General features: G+C 34.7%; 1 protein-coding gene across 1 annotated transcript in view; it reads right to left on the bottom strand.

Annotated features, from left to right (window-relative positions):
- Positions 1-24,544, bottom strand: part of LOC145693355 (uncharacterized) — a 1,690,974-nt gene that overhangs the window by 565,274 nt on the left and 1,101,156 nt on the right. Inside the window, exon 21 of the mRNA XM_081769282.1 lies at positions 16,447-16,537. Coding sequence (XP_081625408.1) covers positions 16,447-16,537 — 91 coding nt within the window. The remainder of the gene's footprint in view (positions 1-16,446; positions 16,538-24,544) is intronic.

Consider the following 24,544-nt stretch of genomic DNA (forward strand, 5'->3'; position numbering starts at 1 on the left):
AAGCTTTGAGGTGTTCCAACACTACAAGCCACTACGTATATGTACTATTAAACGTGTATTATTCTGTACCCGAAAAGCCGATAAGTAGCTGTAAAATACTTCCTACATTTTCAGAAATATTATAGAATTAGATTGTTTTTATAAGAGAAAGAGTACAGATGAAGTGTAGAATCAAATTTTCATGCCGCATCATCATTTTCATGTTCAACAAGTAAAGTTTTATTGACAAAATGTAGAAATATATGTTGGGTTAGGAAGTTTTTTTTTTGGGTGGTGGTGGTGGACTTCACTCGTCTGTGCGCCCCTACTACAATCGGCATTGTAAAATTTATCTACATTCGCTCTCCACAAACCAAGTAAATTTATCATCATCAACAGATATTTATAGCCGAAAGTAAATAAATAAGTACCACCATTTCATACCATTACTACGGAACTTTTTAGTACGTACTGAAAACGTTTCTAGCTGCATGGAAGCCTCATTTAAGGTTACAAGTTTAAAGAGCATAAAAAGTATCATTTCCAGTACTTACGATAAAAACAGTTATAGACCGCTATTCTTAAATGTTTAGAAATATAAAACTATTTTTTTCCCATTCGGATTGTTTTCCATTTTATTAAAACTACTTCAAATAAAATAGCAGCTGGAAACCAGTAAGGAATGCATGCTCTAAATGCATAACCTTGAGTAACATGGGGATAATACAGTACATTCCATCTTGTGAGCAACTTACCTGAGGCCTTCATGGATCCGTAGAAGAAAAATCTCGTAACATCGACTAACTTTGAGGTGTTAGAAATATAAATAATATTAGCGCCTCAAATGAGGTTGTTATGCACGAAAGGGTTAATAATGAATTTTTATTGCGTTTTCAGACCTGTCTGAAATGATTATGTGTGCCCAACCAGAGAACTTTAAGAACATCGAGATCACAGCTCTCATAGAGAGGTAAATTCATGAGGAAACCAGTGAAACAATATGGGACTCTCCTCCGTTATACACAATGGTGAAGAAATGACTGGTACAGGATTTAAAAGTGGTGATTTCTCAACACATGATGCTTTACATCCAGGATGACCAAAAGCAGTGACTGTCCCCGAAATCATGGATGCAATTCGTGACATTATTCTTGAAATTTGCAAAAATTTCAGCACAATCTTTTGATTGTGTGTCAAAGATTGTGGGCATTTTTGTGGAACGTGTCGGTAGCATAATTCATAATAACTTGGGCATGCGCAAGTTCTCGGCATATTGGGTTCCCAAAAAAAACTATCAGGAGATTAAACGAGTGAAAGAGTGACGACGTCAATGGAAGTCTTCTCCCATTTTGAGGATGATGCACATCAACTTCTGTTACGAATAGTAACCATGGACGAAATGTGGTTGTTGTGGGTTAAAAGTGGAACTGAAAAGGTAGGGATATGGCGCATTACGTCACGCCATCAACTTTGTCTATCATTGCCCATTATAATTCTTTTAGAAAGTGAGGGACGACACAGATATTCTCTGGAAGTGAGGGGACGAAGTCCTTCCGCGTTCCCCTCTCTTTTACCCCTGGTTGTACTGCTACGATGTCAATGGAGTGGTAGCATTCATTTTCCCTCGCCCCAAGAAATTCAAGAGACAAAAGTAGGCTGAGAAAGTGTTTACAGCATTCTTCTGGGATAAGGAGGGAGTCATACTCATAGATTACCTGCCCAAGCGTCAGACATTTAATGCAAAATCTCAGCATTACTCACAAAACAAAGAAAAATTGAAAATACAACGCCGCGAAAAATGAAAAGAAAGGAATTTTGTTTCTTTAGAAGAATACACCTTTTCATCAAACACTGCAAGCACAACTGACCTTGAATGATCTACGATTTTAATGTCTAGATCATCCTCTCCCCCCCCCCCCAGATTTAGCTCTGTCTAACTATTACTGATTTCGCAAACTCAAGTAACACTTGAAAGGATGCCATTTTAGGTTTCATAAGGATGATGCTACGAACAATGGTGCGAGGAAGTCTCCAGATTTTTTGAACTGGTCTGCAAAAACTGGAGCACTGTACAAGGAAGTGTATTGAACCTCGGCGAAAGTATATAGAATAACTAAAATTTTACTATTCCACGTACGAATTTTCTAGAAGTTCCTCGTACATTTCTACTAAATAGGTAGACGTTACGTCAGTGCTTTGAAGCAAAGTAACTAAGGGAGCACTAATTACTAACTAAAGATCGACACTCTGACAATACGTTTCATTGAGACTAATCAATTTAATTCCATATCTTTATTATTATTTGCAGTAAGAAAAACACAACTCTTTTATCGCCTTCATAAATTAACTTTGGTACTCGCAAATTAAGCTGTTATAAGAACATTCTATGAATATTGAATGCTGTGAATAATGTTTCAGAAAAAATACAGAATCTTTAAATAAAACAAAATGTGTAACTGAAAACTTCAAACCTGAATCAATACACACAAGTTATTTAATGTATTTAATATAATTATCGATTTTACCTTCCTTCTGTTTCTAACAGAAGTTCATCCAATGCGTAGAAAACAAGTCGGCCAACTCTATTATTGTTATTTGCTAGGCACAATGAAAAGTTCTGTTTTCAGTTGAATGGGACATACAATGTTACCTATTCTCACTGTTGGAAACTAAAAATCATAAGAAAGAACTATAACTAAAATTTACCGGGAAAGACGATAAATTAGAGAACAGAAACATATGTGCATATGAAGATGCTCAAAGAAGAAAGCTTGAACACTAATCTGCCACGTAGTAAATGTATAGATAATATAATTTGCTAATGAGATTGGTTATGATACTGACGTATAAAATAACCTATGTAGAATATTTTAAGACCGTAGAAATCTGGGGGGCAGTCCGAGTTGCAGTCAGGGGGCAGTAGTAAACACTAGGGATGGCCAAAAATTTTCGGATCCGGATATCCCGGATCCAGTGAGATCCGGATCCGAATCTCAGATCCGGATCTTGGATCCGGATCCGAAATTCGGATCTGGATCCGAAACTCGGATCTCGGATCTGGGTCCGGATCTCGGATCTGGATCCGAAACTCGGATCTCGGATCTGGATCCGGATCTCGGATCTGGATCCGAAATTCGAATCTCAGATCTTGATTCGTACCCAAACCTGCATCTGAAATTGTGATGATAAAATTGAATATCTAAAATTCGTCAAAACTTTTTTCAGATTCACTAATAGAGTAGGTTGCTGTGCTTTTAAATGTTTCCATAACACGTTTGTGCTACCTTTGTTCTTTATTTTATTTTGACCTTGCAATATTTACATCGAAGTCTCTTTAGTAAAATATTTCCAAGTTTGCCTTCTTCCCATTTCAGAGTATACTGAATTGTCTGAAAACTTATCTAAATGGTAACAAATTCTTCTGTTTAGCTCCTCTTCGAAACTTAATGTTAACTTCACATTGAAAATATTTATTTTATTCTTAGAAAATAAACTTTCTTATTTTCTCATATACAAATGAAATATCTTTTAGATAGACCCTTCTAATCGCAGGAATACTGGACAAAACAAACTCTTTATTAATAGTAGTTTCTGACTCACTAGAGTCCATCAACAAATGCAATAATGAATATCTTTCACTTCAAAGGTACAGTAAAAAATATAGACTGGTTGGCGTGGAACAACAGTAGATTTGTAAACATACACACGATAATTTCAGAAGAGCGATATGGTTGTGTAGTATTATTAGTATTAATAAAAGTGTTCGTTGTATGACTTTATTACCTAACTTATGGCTTGACCTTCTGAGGTCAGGAGTTTGTTGAAGGAGTAAATATAAAAGAGATTTCTGTTATTTTTTCTTCACCCTCCAGGTTTCTTTAATCATACATTGCAGGTCGTAACCAAAACATATCCATGCATCGTATCATTGAATCGTTTTGTGTTTTGTATATTAAAGTGTTCAAAAATATTTAACATACTCGCATTTCTTCATGTGATCTCAAGTTTAATTCTCGGTGGAACATACATGAGAAAATTGAAAGCAGAAACAATATGAAAATAGTATTTAAGTCAGGAAATTGACATTAAAACTTTAGCTATCTATTGGGACTCTAAGGCCGTAGTTAAATTAACCCACACGTTTCGTGAAGATATATTACGTCGTTATTGTTTATTTACTATAAGCTACCAGATACATCCTCAGAGGCCACTTTACACTGTAGTAATCAACAGATGAAAACATTGGAAAAGGAATGGAAGGAATAGCCTTATATCAAGGTACTAACCTAGCATTTGCCCAGTATAACTGAGGAACAACCCCGGGAAAATCCTCAGTCAGATGGCTGGTCTCCGAATTCGAACCCGGTATTATCCAATTGCGAAGCAAGAATCCTAACAAGTAGCCTGAGCTCGCTCCGTATTATTATTATTATTATTTAATTAACGTGATGTTCTCAAATTAGTGCAAATTAAACCCCACTTTCTTTATTGCTGATGTTATAGTTAATAAGCCTACATGAGACATCAGTCCCCCATCAAGAAAGAATACTAGAACGGGAATTCAGGAAGCGGGGGTGAAGAGATTAATGAGGATGAGGAAACTATGTACGACGCAAAAACTGAGTAATTATGACTTCATCACAAATATATTCACTTACGTCAATTAATATTTCTCTGATACAGGGCACTCTTACTTTCTATAGTGGCAGGAAAATGGCCCGCTCTTGTAAAGGAACACACTAAGCATGTGCATATAGGCGCAATGTCCGTGCAAAGGAACATAGGTAAAACTTAAAAAAAAAAAAAAAAAAAAGAATAGGGTAAGCGAGGGGAAATGATAAACCGCCCTTCAACTTGAAAAAAAAAAAAAAAAGAAAACTAAAAATAACTAAATTTAGAGCTATGAAAGACGCGAGGCGAATTTTATTGAAAAGATTGTTTTTCCTTACTGATTAGTTGTGCTAACTATGAACAAGAATTACAAAGAAAATAAGTAGCGAGCTCTGAGTCTCCCAAACTAGTTGAAAAGAAAATATTGAATAAAATTTAATAATAAAGAAGGGATTTATGATAATTAAAACAAACTAAATTCTTGGCACGACAGTCCTTTGGTTCCTACCAGCGGACTTATGTTCAAAGTGGGAAGGTGTAGTCAACGCATCGACACCCAAAGTCCCTAATGCCGGCTTTCTAGTCTGGAGTCCGCTACCTCTTACTTAAGATAACTCCTCAATTGTCCTCACGATGCTGGGTCAACATCGAAATTGTTGAGTGCCTCTCCGGAAATTGAACCCATGACCACGGGCACCGAAGGCACGCGCTAACCACTGTTTTTTTTATATATAAAAAGGTAACAGCTTTTTATCAGATTATTTAACCTGTTGAACGCTTTGCACGGATTACACTGTAACCATTACGACACCACACAGACATAGAAGTAAACGAGGACAGTTAAAAACACCTATGCCCGAAGTGGGATTTGAATCCAAGACATTCACAGTAAACGATCCAGAGCCTAATGCCGCAGACCACTCGACTATGGCTGTCGGGTTTTATCGGCTAATCTGTAGTACATTTAAAGTAACTGATTATTTTAAAAGTTGCTCCTAAACACTGACAATCTAAGTCTTATGTATCAAATATTTCCTGCGATAATACCATACACTCTCCGACTTTTATAGACGTAAAGCCATAGTTACCCACATTATCTAATACAGAAATAAGTTCTGATTCTCTAGTAGCTGCTGATGGTGATAGTCAAGGTTCACCGAAGCATGATCCCAAACCCAAACTGAGATATTGATGTCACTGGAACGCCTGAAAAGTCATTGTGGGTAAGTGAATTGCTCACTTGTCAGGATGAAGGGCGATGGTGATGTGAAATGCGGGGCTGTCAGAGGTACTACTTATGATAATTGGATTTATAATATTCTATGTTTCCGTAAACCCTCTTCAAGAAGATAACTGTTAATCTTAGCTTTGAAAATGTTACATAAAGAGTTTTATTGCTATCATTAGGTTGCATATAAATCTCTTTATTCTGGAATTATCGGGTTTACTTTAACGCTTAACTTTCATATTTTTTTCTGATTTACGAATATTTAAATCACGATTATCCCCTTAAGGTCAATTAGTGATATTTTAACTCATTTCGAACCAACTATATATATAGTTAGTCTTGTTATATGGGAATAATTGAGACCAGAAGCAATCTACAGGCTAAGTTCAAATGAATCTTGGCCGACCTCCTGATAAACCACGTCTTTCAGCAAGGTGAATTGCGGCAATCCGATACCCACACGAGGAAATCTTCCGGTTCAAGTGAAAGCTTCCACAAGAATCAGCACCCTAATCAGTGGAATGTGTCTTGCTAATTTTTCCCCAATGTGAAAGTACCTAACTTTATTGTTAAAAATGAAAAGGCCTTTATTTTAAACAAGTCGCCATTAGAGTTTTCATATTTGAACACAACACTCATGAAAAATCATGTTAAAGCGCGACTTACCTCTGAAAAAGAATATTTATCTGCTTTTAGTTTCTCGTGTTCCCCAAACTACATGCGGAATTAGTGCATGTGCCTTCCGCTCGCATTACCTGGGTACAAACAGCTACGATCTTGGTACTAGCATATGTTTCGGTTTCCAGATCTCAAATATTTATATTTCAGCCTGATTCTATGTCTGAATCCGAAATTTCAAATCTAGATAAGGGGCACCAAAACTCATAGTTTATTCTCGGTGCTCATATTGTGATTTACTAAATAATTATTAAATCTAATTGTAAAATATACATTTGATATTTTGAGCAGACTGAGCAAGATAAATATACGTAAAAACTAGTCAATACTTGTCTTAACTGTTTATATTTTCTTAACTGTCAATGAAATAGGTGTATTGAGGAATTTTAAATATTAGAGTTTTGTACTCCGGTTTCAAATATATATATATTTTTTAAAGTAAGCCAAGCATTTGATCTTTAGAGTAGAACGAAGGAAACAAATAGACTTGCCAATATTCGTCTTAATTTTCTATTCTCTTCTTCACTGTGAGGACTTCGTGAAATTACTTTCGGCGAATTTTAGATATTCAAGTTTATCATAATTTGGGTGGGAGGTGGGTTTGGATAAGAATAAAAATCTGAGATCCGGATTTCGGATCCAGATCCGAATTTCGAACCCAGATTCGAGATCCGGATCCAGATTCGAGATCCGGATCCAGATCCGAAATCCGAGATCCGGATCCAGATCCGAAATCTGAGATCCGGCTCCAGATCCGAAATCCGAGTTCCGGATCCAGATCCGAAATCTGAGATCCGGATCCAGATCCGAAATCCGAGATCCGGATCCAGATCCGAGATCTTCGGATCCGGCCATCCCTAGTAAACACTAGGGGGGCGCTCGCCCCCCTTGCCCCCCTCTGGCGTCGTCACTAGAGATGAACTTTTCTGACCTAGCCGATCTCATTAAACAGCAGTTTGGACAATTAAATCAGCAGTTTGAACAACTGAGGCAAGATATGAATCAACAAATGCAAGATTTTGGTGAACAAATGAGGCAACTACTACGTGGGTTCACTGAAGAAATGCCATCACCGATTAACATGAATGCTCTAAATGAACCTGAACCTTCCATAGAAACAACATAAAATGCAGATCCTGAGTTTGCATTGGTGAAATTTACTGAATTTTCGCAAAAAAAAAAAAAAAAAAAAAAAAAATAATAATAATGTGATATTGGTTGGATCAGATTATCCCAACTTCTCTCTTCATTCAAATGTTTTTGATTGCCTTACTGATACTGCGTATAATGAAGATTTTGCTATGCATCAATGTGCGAAAAGTTATGGTAATCTTCGTCTAGTGAATGCTATTGACTGCTTGTATTCACGATATATACAACATGATATTAATCCTGAAGATGAAATAATGGTAATAGAACCGTTTAATGATATGTACGCGACATTGGTTCTTGTAGCAAGAAGAAAGTTGATTCCAATATTCGTGAATTTCAGAAAGAAAACGTATGTTCCCACTAATGTTTGTAGTGATTGGTCGATTGAGTTGGAGCTGTTGAAACGTTCACTCAACGAAAAGATCAAAATGATAATAGTGATCAATCCGATGATGCTTTTACCGAATGAGGTGCAGTGCGTTAACTTCAACCATCTACGTATGACATTGCAATATTTTGAAAATCCATCAATGGTGCAATACAGTACTAACCTGAACCAAACTAACGTTAATCGAAACCGTGGTAGGACAAATTACCGTGAAAATTGTGTAAGGAACAAGTACAGATCTATTAGGAGACACGACATTTCGCCACCAGTAAAACGAAGAAGAACTGAACCTAATTTTACCGGTAATGTAACCGAACCTAACCTTAGTACTAACAGTAAAAGTAATCGCGTAACCGAACCTAATCCTAGTGACAATAGCAATAGCAATCATGCTAGACTTAGAAAGCACACAATTATTAGATCTAAGTCCCATCGAATTGGATTTCGTAACGGTTACATAGATGGCAGAAATTCTCAAAGTAAGAAGCAAAGAACTATAGAGGTAAAAAACACGCAATACTGTATTCAGGTTTATGACTTTCAATGCAACTTGAATAAATTCGTTGGTTAGGTTAAGTTACGGCGTCCGAGAAGAATATATTCAATTGATTTTTGTTGTACTTCACTGTAAATGCCGTTATGATTTCGTTTGTTATTTGCATTTCATTTGAATTCTATGAAGATATTTCAATGAATCAACAAATGGAACAATTCGTACATTCATGATCTTGATAAGAAATTCTCTTGATCAAACCGTTAACACTAGTTTTGTGTTGTGATGTTAATTATCGTGTGTTGTTCTAGATATCGTCTATACTTCAGTTTTAATATCTATTTTGTTTGAACATATCATATATTTTATCCTTTTTTGTTTAAAACGGCAATTATGTAAATGTCATAATAATATCCTTTTCACAATCTTCCTAGTTTTGCCCGATAAAATAATATAGATTTGGTTAACTTCAACTTATAACACGTATCAATGGCCCCAAAAGTACCTAAAATTAAACAACTTTTATGCCGTTATCTGAATGTACCTTTTGTTATCGACGTTGAAGGGTATAAATATTTGAAATGAAATTATTTAAGATGATTAAGATAAAGTATGAAAATAATATTGATATGAAAATAAAATATGATATATGATTGTATGAATTATAATTTTTATATATACGAGGGTCATTCAGGAACTTAAATAATTAGTATGTAATAGTTAACGGTCTAGCATTTCTCTTTTTTCTATTTAAAAAAAGGTCCTATTGTTCAGGCACCACATACATCGATGCTTGTATTCTAACATCTTTATTATATCTTTATTTGTATTTGTGTCAGTGGCGGAGCCAAGAGAGACCCTGGGGGGCCAGGCCCCCTCGCTCAAAATCTTGGCCCCCTAGTGGCCCTACACACAGAGTTATACTGTTGTAGGACGACAAACGGTGAGTTGATAGTGGTCACAAGTGAAACTACTATCGAAACATCTCTCGACAACAGAGTTACCAATTGCAGAATATCGTATGCCGCAATAATCTGTGTTCCGAACAAAAATTTCCAGGCTCGCTTTTGTTTGTAGTACAGCTAGATCTAATTCATCGAAATCTGTAAGATGCATGCATTGACCTCACCATCTGAACGTTTATTTTAACCTCTGTCCCTTATTTGGTTATCTTCTTTGTTTTCAATATAAAACCAGAAAAAAAGCAAAATCAGTCGGCATTCTCATTCTCTTCGATGTTGGAAGTCATACTAAAATAAGAGATGCTTACTTACAAATTGCATGCACTGCAGTAAAACTTTACACTTGTGTTGGACGAAAGAAGTATTCGTACACTAAGTAATTAATTTCTATCGATTATGGCGGCATAGAACAAATCCATATTATCCATTAAATAATTTGGTATTATTATTATTTTTATCAAATAATATCGACCGTCTTGTTTAATATACAGTAAAAGAAGAGAGCAGAAGTTTTAATTATTTCTGTCATTCTTTCTGTTGTCCGTATCCCAATCGTTCGAGAAAATTAAGATTCTAAATATACCAGCACGTACTATTTGCTACTGATACTGGTTCTCCTCCTCGACTACCTTCTGGTCTTGTCTCTAGTACGTCTAGTTTCCTAATGCTCTTGACCGTTGCCAATTCAGTAGAAACCTTCTGCTGCAATGTTAACAAGCGATACTAGCGATCTCCAAGGAAAACGGAGTCAGCGCTTGGTGGACCTATACTACTAACTAAAGCCTGGGGAAATGAGGCTAATAAAAATCAGTGATTCTTTATAAATAAATCGTTCAGAAGTATTTTCTTTTAAACGATTTTAACTATAGCTTAATCCCAGCGCTGCTACTACTAAAGGAATTCCGAAATTTATCACAAAGCCAATGCTACAATCTCCTGATTACTAACCATCAGGTAAGATACCGAGAGGATACAACTTAGTCGCGGCAGTAATGACATTTTGTGTACAAATGGTAGTTACTTTCATGATCAGGTTGTATCATCCTGTTATCTGATATTTACTAATCATATATATATATAAGGAGTTTCTGGGACTGGTTCATAAATATTCCATTCAGTAAGTTCAGTCAATGAATATCCATTTTCATCAAAGATTTATATATTAGTTCTCCGTCAAAATCTGCATTTCTGAGAAAATTACATTGTAGGAATTATGCAAAATAGTAAATAAGTAGTGCATGAATTTTCAACAGGATATAGGCCCCTCTTTCAAATCTAATTTCAAAACTTACAATATTAATTTAGCATCGACTACAGGATAGTAGCGTTATTTTAACTACATATGAATTTATTTTAAGTCTTTGAAACATCCGAGTCTCAGAGGACAGAAATAGGGGAAATGAGTAAATGAACTACAATAATTTCCCTAGTGACACCGAGGAAGAATCTTCGCAATGTCATCAGTTGAAATATTTATCCACGAGGGATCGATCACACCATCTTCCGAATCTTAAGCTGATGTTCTACCGCTGAGTTTTAACCATTTGGTGTGGGTGTGAAGTGTTTGTGTACTTGAATTCACGTCAAATTCTAAAAACTAGTGAAGGTAAACAAACGAAAGAAAGATAAAGGCCAAGTATACTTCTTTTGCTGTAAGGAGGCCCGATTGAAATGTCTGTTCTAACACTGTTTGATATTAGGGAAAGAAAAACACATTTCCTCTTTTTGCTTCAACGAGTGCTCACTTCATCATTTTAAAAGCACATTCATTACTCAGTTTTAAAGCTCAACGGTAAAAGTAATCGAAAATAATTGAACTACGGGCAGACCAAAAGAAGATGCTCCAACCGGGGCAGTTGCCCCGGGCGCCAGCAAACTAATCTGTGTGTTTATTAATGTAGATATAGATGAAAGGGAATACTAATAGCAAAATTTGCCCTGGGTACCAAGTGTCTAGTTTCGTCACTGATTAGCTACAATATTTTTAGAGCGTGAAATTGGGACATTTTTTCTGAAATATTAAGAATACATTATACTATTGGCAGTTTACTTTAAAGTAAAACTTAAACTTCAAGAGCAAGGCTTATAATTTAAAGTGGGCTGGAACGGCAAATCAGTGTCCTGTTAGAGTTCAGTTTCTATTTGTGTGCGACGTTTGTTTCGTAAGCACCTTTGTCCTTGTACATAACTTTTTACTTTATTATTATTATTATTATTATTATTATTATTATTATTATTATTATTATTATTATTATTATTATTATTATTATTATTATTATTATTATTACAGTTTATCTACCAAATAACTATTTATATTATTATGCAGTATTAAACCAAATCTGGAACTTGTGATATTTATTTATTTCCATCATTCCACCCGGCAAATTAGTGTGATCTGTACGAGAAGGAACGTTTTCGGGCTGGTAAAATTTGAGATGACTCCTGCCATGTTGTAACTTTGAGCTTCGCCTTATCTCAAGTAGATGCAGATATGTCGGAAGGTTTGATTCTTGTAGATTCACTAGTTTAATCGCTGTCGAAGATGAGGTCTGGAGAATATGACTCTCAACGAACAACATTCGATCAAATTTCAAGAATATTTGTGGATATCAAAAAAGAAAAAAATGGTCTTGAAATTCCAGAGCAAGAAACAGATAGAGGGGTTCCTCGTGGAAACGAACTACACATTCACCATCGAAATATCACAAATTGATTTCGGATTAATCTCTTCTTTCATTAGAGGCGGAAAACGAATTTTCTAAAGATAATATACTAAGAGACATTTTCCTGCCTACTATTGATAAAACAATCACTGAGACGAAAAAACGCTTTGGATCATGTAGCAAAATCATTAGATCAATCACCACTCCGCATCCAAAAGGTGAAAACTTTCTTAATTACAACATTGTGGAGTCTATGGCCCAGTATTAAGGAAGTGATCTGGAAATATTCACATGTAAATTCAAAATCATCTCAAACACAATTAAGCTGTATGAAGACAAGAGAAAAACAAAGTTGATTTCTTTATGAATTTCGTTTATCTTTGCGTCTACTAAAACGCATTCCTAGAAACCTACAAGCTAGATATAATCTCTGTGACTATATCAGTTTCTAATGCTACATGTGAAAGGTCATTCTCATGTTTGAAAAGATTAAAGATATATTGGCAATTCAATGACTGATGATAGGTTGAAAAACTTAGGATTGAAGAAAATATTGAAGAAAATTGCTAAATCGTTAGATCTTGAAGAAGTTATTGATAAGTTTGATGCTGCCCACAAGAATAGAAAGATCCTCTTTTAAGTAGAAGCATGAACCTGTAAGTTATTTTCTTCACATGTAAAAGTGTATTTTTCTACTTCCACTTAAATCACTCAGCCACACATATCTTAAACGCAGCGATTAAATAATTACTTACTTATATTAGAAATCAATTGTATTAATGTATCCTAGTTTTTTGAGGTAGTAAATTCTTACATTTTCACTGTAAAGAGTAAAATCATGAACAACAAAGACAAAAACGTTCACCTTGCACACATACACCCTCCCCCCACACACATACATATACAAATTGTATTCATACATACATACATACATACATACATATATATGAATAAAATTTTTCATTCATTGGAGATAGCCCCCTCAAAATTTTCTTGGGCCCTTCCTTCGCCCCCTGAAAAAATTCTAGCTACGCTACTGATTTGCGGGTAAAATGTACTTTTAAATTATGCACAAGCTGTTCAAGAAAGGAAGAAGAAGAATATAAAAAAGAGATATAGATGTAATTTCTTTTCTGGTTGTTATGCGATTATATTTTGTTATAACAGTGATTCGACGATGTGAGTTTAGTTGTCATACAAACGAAAAAATAAATAACGCATAACTGAAGATCCATCTCGTGAAATCTATATGTACCATTTTTAAAGAGTGTACTTGTTTAACTTGTTACGTACTACAATAAAAAGGTAATATCTTGATGGAGTGTGAAAAATCAATTTTGATATATCAGTAGCCTTAGTTATATATATATATATATATATATATATATATATATATATATGAACTGTGATTTTGTCTTAGTATCAGTAATTTTCAATTACTTTTACATGTCACTTTCCCCCATTAGAACTAACTAATGGGGGTTGAATTTGGATTTAAACGGCATCGGAAGTGTCACTGTTCATCTCAGCTACCCCGAAAACTATGGACTCGAAACTAATATCGACCATTATGATCATTTTATATATCCACCCCTTTTCCCTCCCCAAGTTGCGGCGCTGAATTTGGATTTTAAACAGCATCGGAAGAGTTAAAGTTCATCTCAGGACCCCAAAAACCATGGATTCGACATATCGGTCATTTTCGATCATTTTTAATATATTCCCCCTCTCCCCCTCCCCCAAGTTACGACGATGAATTTTGATCTAAACGGCATCGGAAATGTTACTATTCATTTCAGCGACCCCAAAAACTATGGATGCGGCACTAATATCGGCCATTATGATCATTTTTATATATATTTCCCCTCTCCCCGGCCCACAAGTTACGAGGATGAATTTTGATTTAAACGGCATCGGAAGTGTTACTATTCATTTCAGCGACCCCAAAAACTATGGATGGGATACTAATATCGGTCATTTTTGATCATATTTATATATCTCCTCGCCCCCAAGTTGCATGGATGAATTTGGATTGAAACAGCATCGGAAATGTCACTGCTCATCGCAGCGAACCTGGAAACTATGGATTTGACGCTAATATCGGCCATTTTCAGTCATTTTTACATATCTCTTCCAACCCAAGTTGCAGGCCTGAATTTGGATTCAAACGGCATCGGAAGAGTTACTGTTCGTAACAGCAACACCCAAAACTATGGTTTCAGCACTAATATTGGTCATTCTAGATCATTTGTATATGTTCCCCGCCCCCAAATCACGGCGCTGAATTTGGATTTAAATGGCGTTAGAAGTGTCACTGTTCATCTCAGCGACCCTGAAAACTTTGGATTTGACACTAATATAAGTCATTTTCGATCATTTATATATATATATATATATATATATATATATATATATATATATATATATATATATATATATATATATATATATATATATATATATCACGCCTTCCCCCTCCCTAAAGTTTCGGCGTTGAATTTGGACTTAAGCTGCATCGGAAATGTCACTGTTTATTTCAGCGGCCCTGAAAACTATGGATTCACAATAATATGGATCATTTTGCATAATTTTTATATATATCCCTCCTCCTCCAGTTTGTGGGGATATATTTGGATTTAATCGGCATCGAAAGTGTCACTGTTCACCTCAGCGTCCCCGGAAACTATGGATTTCACACTGATATAGGCTATTTTCAATCATTATGATATATATATATATATATCCCCTTCCCCTCCCTTGAGCTCCTCTGTGGCTAGGCGGTTAGCGTACGCGCCTTTGGCGCGGGAGACCCGGGTTCGATTCCCGGCGGGAGCTCATGTGGTTCGGATTCCACGTTAATCCGTAGGTCCACGTCTCATATAGCCTCGCTGCTGAAAAGGGACGTTACACTCAAAATCAACTCAACTCAACCTTCCCCTCCCTTAAGTTGCTCCCTGAATTTTTTTATATAAACAGCATCGGAAATGTTACTGTTCATTTCAGCAACAACGAAAACTATGGATTTGACACAAACGTCGGTCATTTTAGATCATTTTATGTATCTCCCCTCCCCTCCCCTTCCCCCAAGTTGCAGTGCTGAATTTGAATTTAAGTTTCATCTGAAATGTCACTGTTCATCTCAGCAACTTCGAAATCTATGAGTTCGACACTAAGATCGGTAATTTTCAATATATATCCGCACTTCCTTCCTCCAAGTTGCACTTTCAAAGTGAAATAAAATCCATCCGAGGCCTGAACCTCATCTATGTTGATTTTTTTTTATCGAGATCAGTCTGGTGGTTTAAAAGTTGTTAAGTTACAAATATAGTCACTTTCATTTTATATACGTAGATAATTTGTCGGATTAGAAAACAGGCATTTGTTTACATAGAAAATTTTGTACATAAAGTTTATATTAAAGTCTGTATTTGAATATTAAATAATAGTAATTATATGTCTTAGTGCATGAGTATTAGTGAAATTTGCTTACTGCTCTTTCTTTTAAGAAGTAATTTTGGTTAAAATTAACAAAATTTCACCAGATCAAAGAGCACATTAAGAACTCAGTTTCATTCAAGAGTCCTCTTTGTTGCAACAGAAACCCTTCTTGATGGTAGATGTATATGCAATTATGAAATTTCTCTAATTAATGCACAACCAAGAGTAAACGACTAAAAGACACATTAAGGAGATTAAAAAAAAACGGTTCCATTACAAGTAAAACCAACCTAATATAATTTTTTTTGTTATTTTCCCAATTTCTCCGGAAAGAAACCGGAAAAAACGGTTTTTTACCAGTAGATTCAAAATTTCCGGAAATTTTACAACACTATCTGTTCAATTTCTATTTGTAACTGTCGACCACAAAGAAAATGTATAATAGTATTACTCAACTCGGAAGGCGACCGTATATTAAGATTGCGCAGGAAAGTGGATGCGTGTTACGCAAATAAACGTCACAAAAGCGGACTTGATACGGAATGGAAATGGGGTGCGAAGTTCATCTGAGAAATATAATTAGGTGAACAAAGAAGATCTGTAAAAGTTTGAAAATTATGTTCAACAATGTATAAACTGAATGCAGACTTAAAGATGTTGAAAATGTATTTAAAGTTGCGTAGAACTAAAGAAACGTAATTTAAAAGATGAAGGGGCACATGTATTTGTTCATAAATAAATGTTTTAGTCAGATGCCCTCCTTTTCACTTCTTGAAATATGGTAACCTCCAAGTAGCTGGAAAAAAATATTCACATAACATAAGGCACCCTACTATCAGAAAATGCCATCTTACCTGGTTCACCGACTTCGCCCTTTGGGCCACTGAATTGGGATTCTCCAGGAGGTCCTGGTAATCCAACTGGTCCAGGATTTCCGCGCATACCCTAATAAAATATAAGATTAAATATTCTGGCTAATGTATTGTGCACATGGAACGAAATTATTTTGTATTAAATAACGATAAATTAGATTAAAATTTAATAACGAGGCTAACATATACAAGTTGCAATTTACATAAAGTTCGTGTTCAATCTACAGCAAAACAGTTGATTTTTGTCCTTGAACTTTTACTGTCTCTTTACCTATAGATAATTACGTTTATAACAAATCAGTCATTTCTTTGTTCTCTCTTTCTCTTTCTCTCTAGATATACGTATAATTTGAATTGCTCTTGGATTCTGATATTTGTGTTTATATCTATCTAGTATAGATATATGTATGTATGCTAGTGGATCATTCATCTCGAAACGCTCTTGTGACCTTTAAAATAATATACAGGGTGTTTCAAAACAACACCGACAACGTTCGGGAGGTGATTCCTTACAGCAAAATAAGACCAAAAGTATAGACCAACCTGGGTGCACAAATACTTTCTTTCGGAATTATAGGCTGCCAAAAATATGAAAAAATGAACTTTAAAGGTCCATAACTCCAAAACAATGGGGTCTAACGCAGTCGGGTTAAGACTTCACTAAGGAACTAATATGTTGGCTATCCAAAATTACATGTTTCAGAAACCTAAGGTACTCACGAAGCAATTTTTATAGAGGGAGTTTGGCTAGTGGCATATCATTTGAGGTACTCTCCAACTACCCCGTAAAAATGAGTGCGTAAGTACCGTAGGGTCCTGAAACTTCGATATTTGGATAGGGCACATACTAGTCCTAAGTGAAGTTTTGACCAGACTACGTTAGGTCCCATAGTTTTGAACCTATGAAGCTTTAAAGTTCATCTTTTCCTGTTTTCGGCAGCCTACAACTGTGAAAGGAAGCATTTATGTACCCAGGTTGGTCTATACTTTTTGTCTTATCTTGGTGTCAGGAATCACCTCCCAAACGTTGTCCGTGTTGTTTTGAAACACCCTGGATATAAACGCTGAATTGTTTTACATAATTAATCTGCAAAACCATCAAATTAATAGTTACCAACCAAACTGATATTTTTTTTCAAATGATATTACCTCAGATTACTATATATATTCAGATTTACATGTTAAACGAAAAAATACAATATCACATTTGTTATTCAGCGTTACAAACTAAGGGCGCTACAATATTTCCAACATTGAAATTTTGGAAACTTGTGCAACTGTAATAACTCATGCGAGACGTAAGTGGAAATTCACACCACACCGTAAATACATTACTGTCCAACACTTTCACCATGGTATAATGCATTTCTCATGAACAGAAACAAAGTCACAAACGATATTCAAAATTTGACTTTTCAACAAGGTTTATTCTGAAAAATTGCTTACATAAGTATCACATAAAATCAAATCAATAGTTTTCAATAAGCATACAGATCACAACACAGTTTACACTAATTTGATACCTCAAATCGTCGCGGAAATGTAACGAACACCGAAAAAAATTGCCGCCCTGCTTAAAATTATGTAATTCCGAGAACTTGTAATTACAACAACCAAATACGATTGCTTAATATTATAGAAATAAGATTTTCCACAAATACGTCATTTTAAGCAGTACAGTAACTTCTACCCAAGTTTTCAATATCTGAGGAAGGATTTGAGATATAAAATTGCTGTAAACAACATTACGATCAACACACTTATTGAGAACCATCAACGTCCTTAGATGTGATATTCTTCTTAGCAGTTGTTTTGAAATAAAGCCTTCTGGAAATGCATATTTTCAATCTCTCGTAACTTTTTTGCTTTTTATTCAAAATTCATCACATTATGAACTCTTTGCTAAGGCACTTCGGGTGTGCATCGCCCACTTGTGCTATTAATATTATAGGAGGACCCGAAGATGTATTCATTTGCGATGTTACTGAGTCTTAAGCTTGTGCACTGAACAATAGATGTGATATTGTACGTTTTCCTTTAACGTGTAGATTTTAAGTGAGTAATAATCCGATATAATGCTATTTCAAAAAAATAAAGTTTATGTTGGGTTGGAAACATTGTTCATCTGATGGTAATACCGAGTTTGGCAAATCATTTACCCTTTTCAATATTTGCATCAAAGAAAATGTCAGCGTTTTTTAAGTGTTATTTTAAAAATTACAAGGACATTTCAAAATAAATTGTCTACCTTGTAGAAAAATGGATGCATTTATATATGTTCCAGCATAACTCTCGAACGCCTGGAGTACTTTCAAGCAAATATGGTACACATATGACTGGTATTCTGATTTTATCTTAAAGAAAAAAATACTGTGGGTGTAAGACACCGCTGGCACAACTAAGACAGGAGAAAGGAGGTAGTTTAATAACAGGTCCTAACAGATTAGCAACATTCGCGATTTGAAACGTTGTTAGTTGCCCACACAACAAAGGTAAAACTTTTATTGACATGCGTATCTTACGACGGAAAGTGGTTTAAATACTTTCCACAAAAGGTATTTCCTAGTAAGATAGTGAAATCGGCCCTTGATCCAAAATTGGGTCGTTATTGACCCAAAATGTTACTTTCGACCTAAAGCTACCTCCAAAAAAATTTCGAATCTCAACCCCTCCCTTCTTACCAAATTATTATATCATACATGCTCAAAATTGGATATTTTTTAGTTTTGGTGAGGCTGATCGCAATATTTTCAAAGTTTCACTGATTGTAGATACTATGTGATTTAAAAAAAAAACATCGATGCGCATATTTTTTTGTTCTTTTGTGAGTTGGAAATTTCATAAAATCGTGAAAAAGTGTTGAGAGGTGGGCGTCGCTGATTTTTTGTTGAAAATTTTGTAATATCCTTAGGTACAACATATATTTTTTGGGAGGATTTGAAAGTGATGGCAACATTGTCAAAAAGAAACAAAAGTGAAAGCAATCGTGTTTTTTGTACAGTTTTTCGATCATTTTACTGTTCTCAAGGTCAGACTTCAAACATTTCTTTGCCAGAATTCACTATTTTCCTTTCTCTTGCGTCCTTTCTGCTTCTGCCGTTCTTCGGCTGCTTCAATTGTGTCCATTTCGGAACAAAAGCGCCAAATATGTCTCCGTAGCTTTGCTTTCACGTGAATCAACTCTTGCCCACGAAGTTACACACATCTCGCGTCGCCTCCTCGTATGTAGATATGTGTTTGACCGCATACAGTGACGCTCTCTGTTAACCGCATCGGGAAACGAAACGAAATGAAAAAATGAACATGAAATGAAATCTTTAACTTTTACGTCCCATGGTTATGCCGGTTAGGCTAAAGGAGACGGTGATGATGAGAAATGAGTGAAATGGTGGAATGAAGAAAGTGGGAGGAAACGGGAGAAGCCCAATAAATCCCACGAGCACGGTGTTTGTCCACCACAAAATCCACACGGCGCGAGCTGGGATCGAACCAGGGACCCCAAGCACCGGAGATGAAAGCTCTACCACAGAGCCACCGCAGCCCCGCATCGGGAAACGGTGACTCGCTACCAATGAATACTGTTTTTCCACAGCTGAAGCTTCTCGAACACGCACTAGAGGCAGCGAAAAACCAAGGTACGCATTCTACTTCTATGCCAACATGTCTTATAATATCTAAAAGAACAAACACATCTGCACATATTTTCCCGATTGTAAAGGTTGGATTTGGGGCTCGAACCAGTCATCTTCCCGCTGTTTCCGACGGTACCCGAAGTTGGACTTGGAAATTTTTTTTAGTCAAAACAGCCATAATCAATGTACACAATCTTTCTGGACTAAGGTGTACATACTTGTAAATTAAGAAACGAAACAGCAACGAAATACAGCTTATATCAGCAAAGAAAAAACAAAACAAAGAAAATAAATTGGTAAAATCCCACAGAGAATATCTCGAACGAAACGCGTCTTTTGTTATCCGATAGGTATGCAAATAACTGCAGATCCCTCTGCAATAAGAAGGTATATGGAGTTACTTCGATTCCTGGCAAAACACAGAAATAGAAGGCGTGCGTTGCTTTTCCACTTCCTCTAGTGCTTATTCGAAGCGTCAGTTGTGAAAAGACAGTACTCATAGGTAGCGACTCGTCGTTTTCCGCTGCGGGTAACGGATCGCCACTGTATTCGGCCAGTGAAGCAAGCACTGGTAGATGCGAAGAGGCGGCGCGAGGTGTGTGTAACTTCGTTAGGCAAGACTTGGTTCACGTGAAAGAATTGCTACTGAGACATAGTTGCTGCTTTTGTTTCGAAATGGATACAAATGAAGCAGCCAAAAAACGACAGAAGGAGAAGGGACTCAAGAGAAAGAAAAACCGTGAACTTTGGCAAAGAAATGTTTGAAGTCTGACCTTGAAAGAATAAAAATGATCGAAAAATTGTGAAAAAAAACATGATTGTTTTTAGTTTTATTTCTTTGTTTACAAATTGCCATCACTTTCAGACCCTACCAAAAAATATATGTTGTACTTAACGATATCACATTTAAAAAGAAGCCGCGACGTTTCCCCGTCATTTTTTTTACGACTTTTTGAAATTTTCTTTAATAATTTTTAAAATCGCACCCTAAAACGTCCTTACCCAAACCCCTGGCGTCTATAGGGACTAATTTTTGGAACGAGATTTTTATATATAAATTTCGCTATTTAAAAGACCTTATCCAAACCCCATACCCAAAAGAACATATTCACACAGAACATTACAACACTTAATGATAGAAACTTACATCTAAAATTACACTGAAACTACAACATATCTAAAATTATACTAATACACACATAGACACACACACAGACACACACACACACACACATATATATATATATATATATATATATACAGAGCTACGGCAATATTTATATTATTCTATCTAATTTTTTTAACCAACTCTCTTATCTTAATCCGTTTTAAACTCTTTGGCTACAGATTTATTTACCAAACTTTTGTGGTTTCTGTTCCCACTTATTTGGTTATAATTAAGGGTAATTTTTGAGAGGCCATTGTCGACAATCTTCTTAATATTTTCTTCAATGAGTTTAAATGAATTTTCAAAGTTGATAGGAAATCCTTTAATTTTTATAAGTTTTGTTTTTATCAGTTTTGCAGTAAACTCTTAGAAATAGTGCAGCAAAAATCTACAACAATCTTTTCCTAACTCATCGGTCCATTCACCAAGATTACTTCCAGTTTGTAATTAGTTACCCCTAAGAACATACACAATAGAATCCGTATCATTACACGCTACATCTTTACCCAATTTATCTAACATACCATAAAGTTTTAATCTTGAATCTACTGTTGTAAATGTTGCTGCATGTATATTAGTAGAATTTGAATTATCAACGTGTTGATCTTTGAATTCATAAGTCTTCGACAATTTCTTCACTTATAAACAAATATTCTAGTATTTCTAATTTTTCATCGAAAAGTAATTAATTCCATGTTTCAACATCTGTAGTACATACTGTTAAAATCGGATTTTGTCTTCGGTTAATTTTTTCCATACAGAATTTAAACATATCTTTGCTACAGCACTTTTACCCTGATTTCGTATTTTTTGAACAGGATTTAAATTAATGTCTAATGCTCCTTTAATAGTTTTAACATAATCATTTTTTTGTTTCGAAGTTACCTTGCCATGGAGATGATTCAATTTAATTTTCATAAAATCGTTAATATAACTTCTAAAGAGCTCGTTACTTGCTTCAGGAAAACGTTGAATCTCAAAAATTTCAATTAATTTATATCTTTTTTCTAAAGTTTCGATTAATTCTATTCTAGCCCAAGTTTCTGTTATCATTTTCTGCTTATCATCATTTCTTCAGATCTTAATTTGATTTATTACACAGTAATTACATAATGGAAACAGCAATTTATTAATATTATTTTAAATCGATAATAGAGGGTGATATAAAATTCTTGGTGGAAGAACTTTAAAAGATATATATTCAAAGTAATTTTTATATTTGTATATCTTGGGAGAAGTATATTTACTAGTTTTTGAGAAGTATATATAATTGTTATTGAGTTACCAATAGGAAATAGGTCATAGAACAAAATAGTAGCATAAAAGTATTTCATTCTATTATTAAGAACTTTTAATTTTGAAACATTAGTTCTAGCTCCAAAGAATGCATCCTTAAACTTTAATTTCTCTTCAATTTTATTTATTTGGTTTGGAGCTTTTATACTTAAACTAATTACATTCCTACATTTAAATAAGATTATAAACACCTTTCTCTACATTATTAATTGTGAATTTGAAAACATCTTCCAAACCATGCCAGAAACAAAGGTGATATTGATACATAGTCTTTGTCTGAGAAACATTGGCATCAACTTTACAGCAGCATATATTTACTTCGCCATCATTCAAAGCGTGTTTAATATTTTTATTCTTAAAAAGACCTTACAATAGATTATTCCGAATACCTTTCTTCCTTATCTTCCCTAATAATGCCAATAGTATCTTCTTGTAAATATTTTGACCTTTAAATATTCATACATACCGTTGCCATAGTTAAGTTGGAATGGATCAATGTTTCCTATTTCTAAAACTTGGTTTCTTAATACTAGATAACCTCTCCGAAAAATATCAACATGAATCGCAACATTCTTCCACCTCCTTCTTAAACACTTAATTTTTCTGTCGTTTTTGTTGATGTCTTTTTAGTAATCTCTCTTTCTTCACTGTACGAATTATAAAGAATTTCGTGTCAGGTATTGGTACTAGATAGTTTCGGTTTCCAAGTTTATTACACAAATATTGGAAATAACCTTGCTTTAGCTCCTAGGAAAAGATAATAACGGCTGTGATACAAGATTAATATTTTTTATTTTGCGTTCAAGAGACCACAGTATTGTACATTTGTACATGCGGTATAGAACATGTCAAATCATATTAGTTCTATATAATAAATTACTACAATAATTTCTTATACATCATATTCGTCTTACTACACGATACATATTAATACATAGATTACCACACCTTGTCTATTCATCTACCTGGTTTTATTCATAATGCGAGAATCTGTAGTTTTTTGTACATATTATGCTATCTTCGTTTAGTATTTAGTAAACATGTATTGAAGATATTTGATTATAATAATATATAAATAAGGATAACTACTCATGTAATAATAAAATAAATACCTTCCTCATGATTCATACAACTATAAGTTTCTAGCTTGGGCATGTTCATAAAATTCTGAAACAGTATAAAAGCAGTGTTCTTGTAGGTACTTCATTTGTCTTTGTTTAAAAAGGTGATCAGATTTTCAGATTCTTAAATTGATGGGTAACCTGTTATAAATTTGTATTCCTGTATATTTTGGACCTTTTTGGTAAGGCGCTGTATTGTGAATGAGAATTGCAAGACCGCTTTCGTTTCTAGTATCATATGTATTAATGTCACTATTGCATTTAAGAGACGGTTTAAGGTATTTTCCTTATAAAGATTGCCTTCGTAGTATATAAAGACAAGGCAGTGGGAGAATTTTAAGCTCTCGGAATATTTTTTTCATGATACTCTTGATTTTGTACCTTTCATTGTTCTCAATGCCTTTTTTTTTTTTTTTTTTTTTTTTTTGGATTTTAAAAATTGTCTTACTTTCTGCTGCGTTTCCCCAATGTATTATTCCATATGTAAGTAGACTCTCAAACTGACTATGATAAATTACTTTTAATGTTGATAGGTTAAATGATGTTTTCAGACTTTTTAAGGCATAGTGCACCTTACAAAGTTTCTTTTGAAGTACAGATACGTGCCTATCCCACGTTAGTGTAACACTTACCCAGAGTCCTAGAAATTTCGTTGCTTTAGCGTTATCTATATATTTATTTTTAATAGATATGATTGGATTATTTACATTTGTATTACAAGAGTGGTGGAAGTTTATTACTGTAGTTTTATTGGTATTTAATTTAATACTGTCCATAATTTTATGTTAGCCTTTCATATTTCGAGTAACATTAGCTTAGATCCATTGTCTATACTGTACGGTTGAGTATTTTTATACTTTATT

This window comes from Thermobia domestica, chromosome 8 (genome assembly GCF_964235325.1).
Source record: "Thermobia domestica chromosome 8, izTheDome1.hap1.1, whole genome shotgun sequence".
In the NCBI taxonomy this organism is placed as follows: Eukaryota; Metazoa; Arthropoda; class Insecta; order Zygentoma; family Lepismatidae; genus Thermobia; species Thermobia domestica.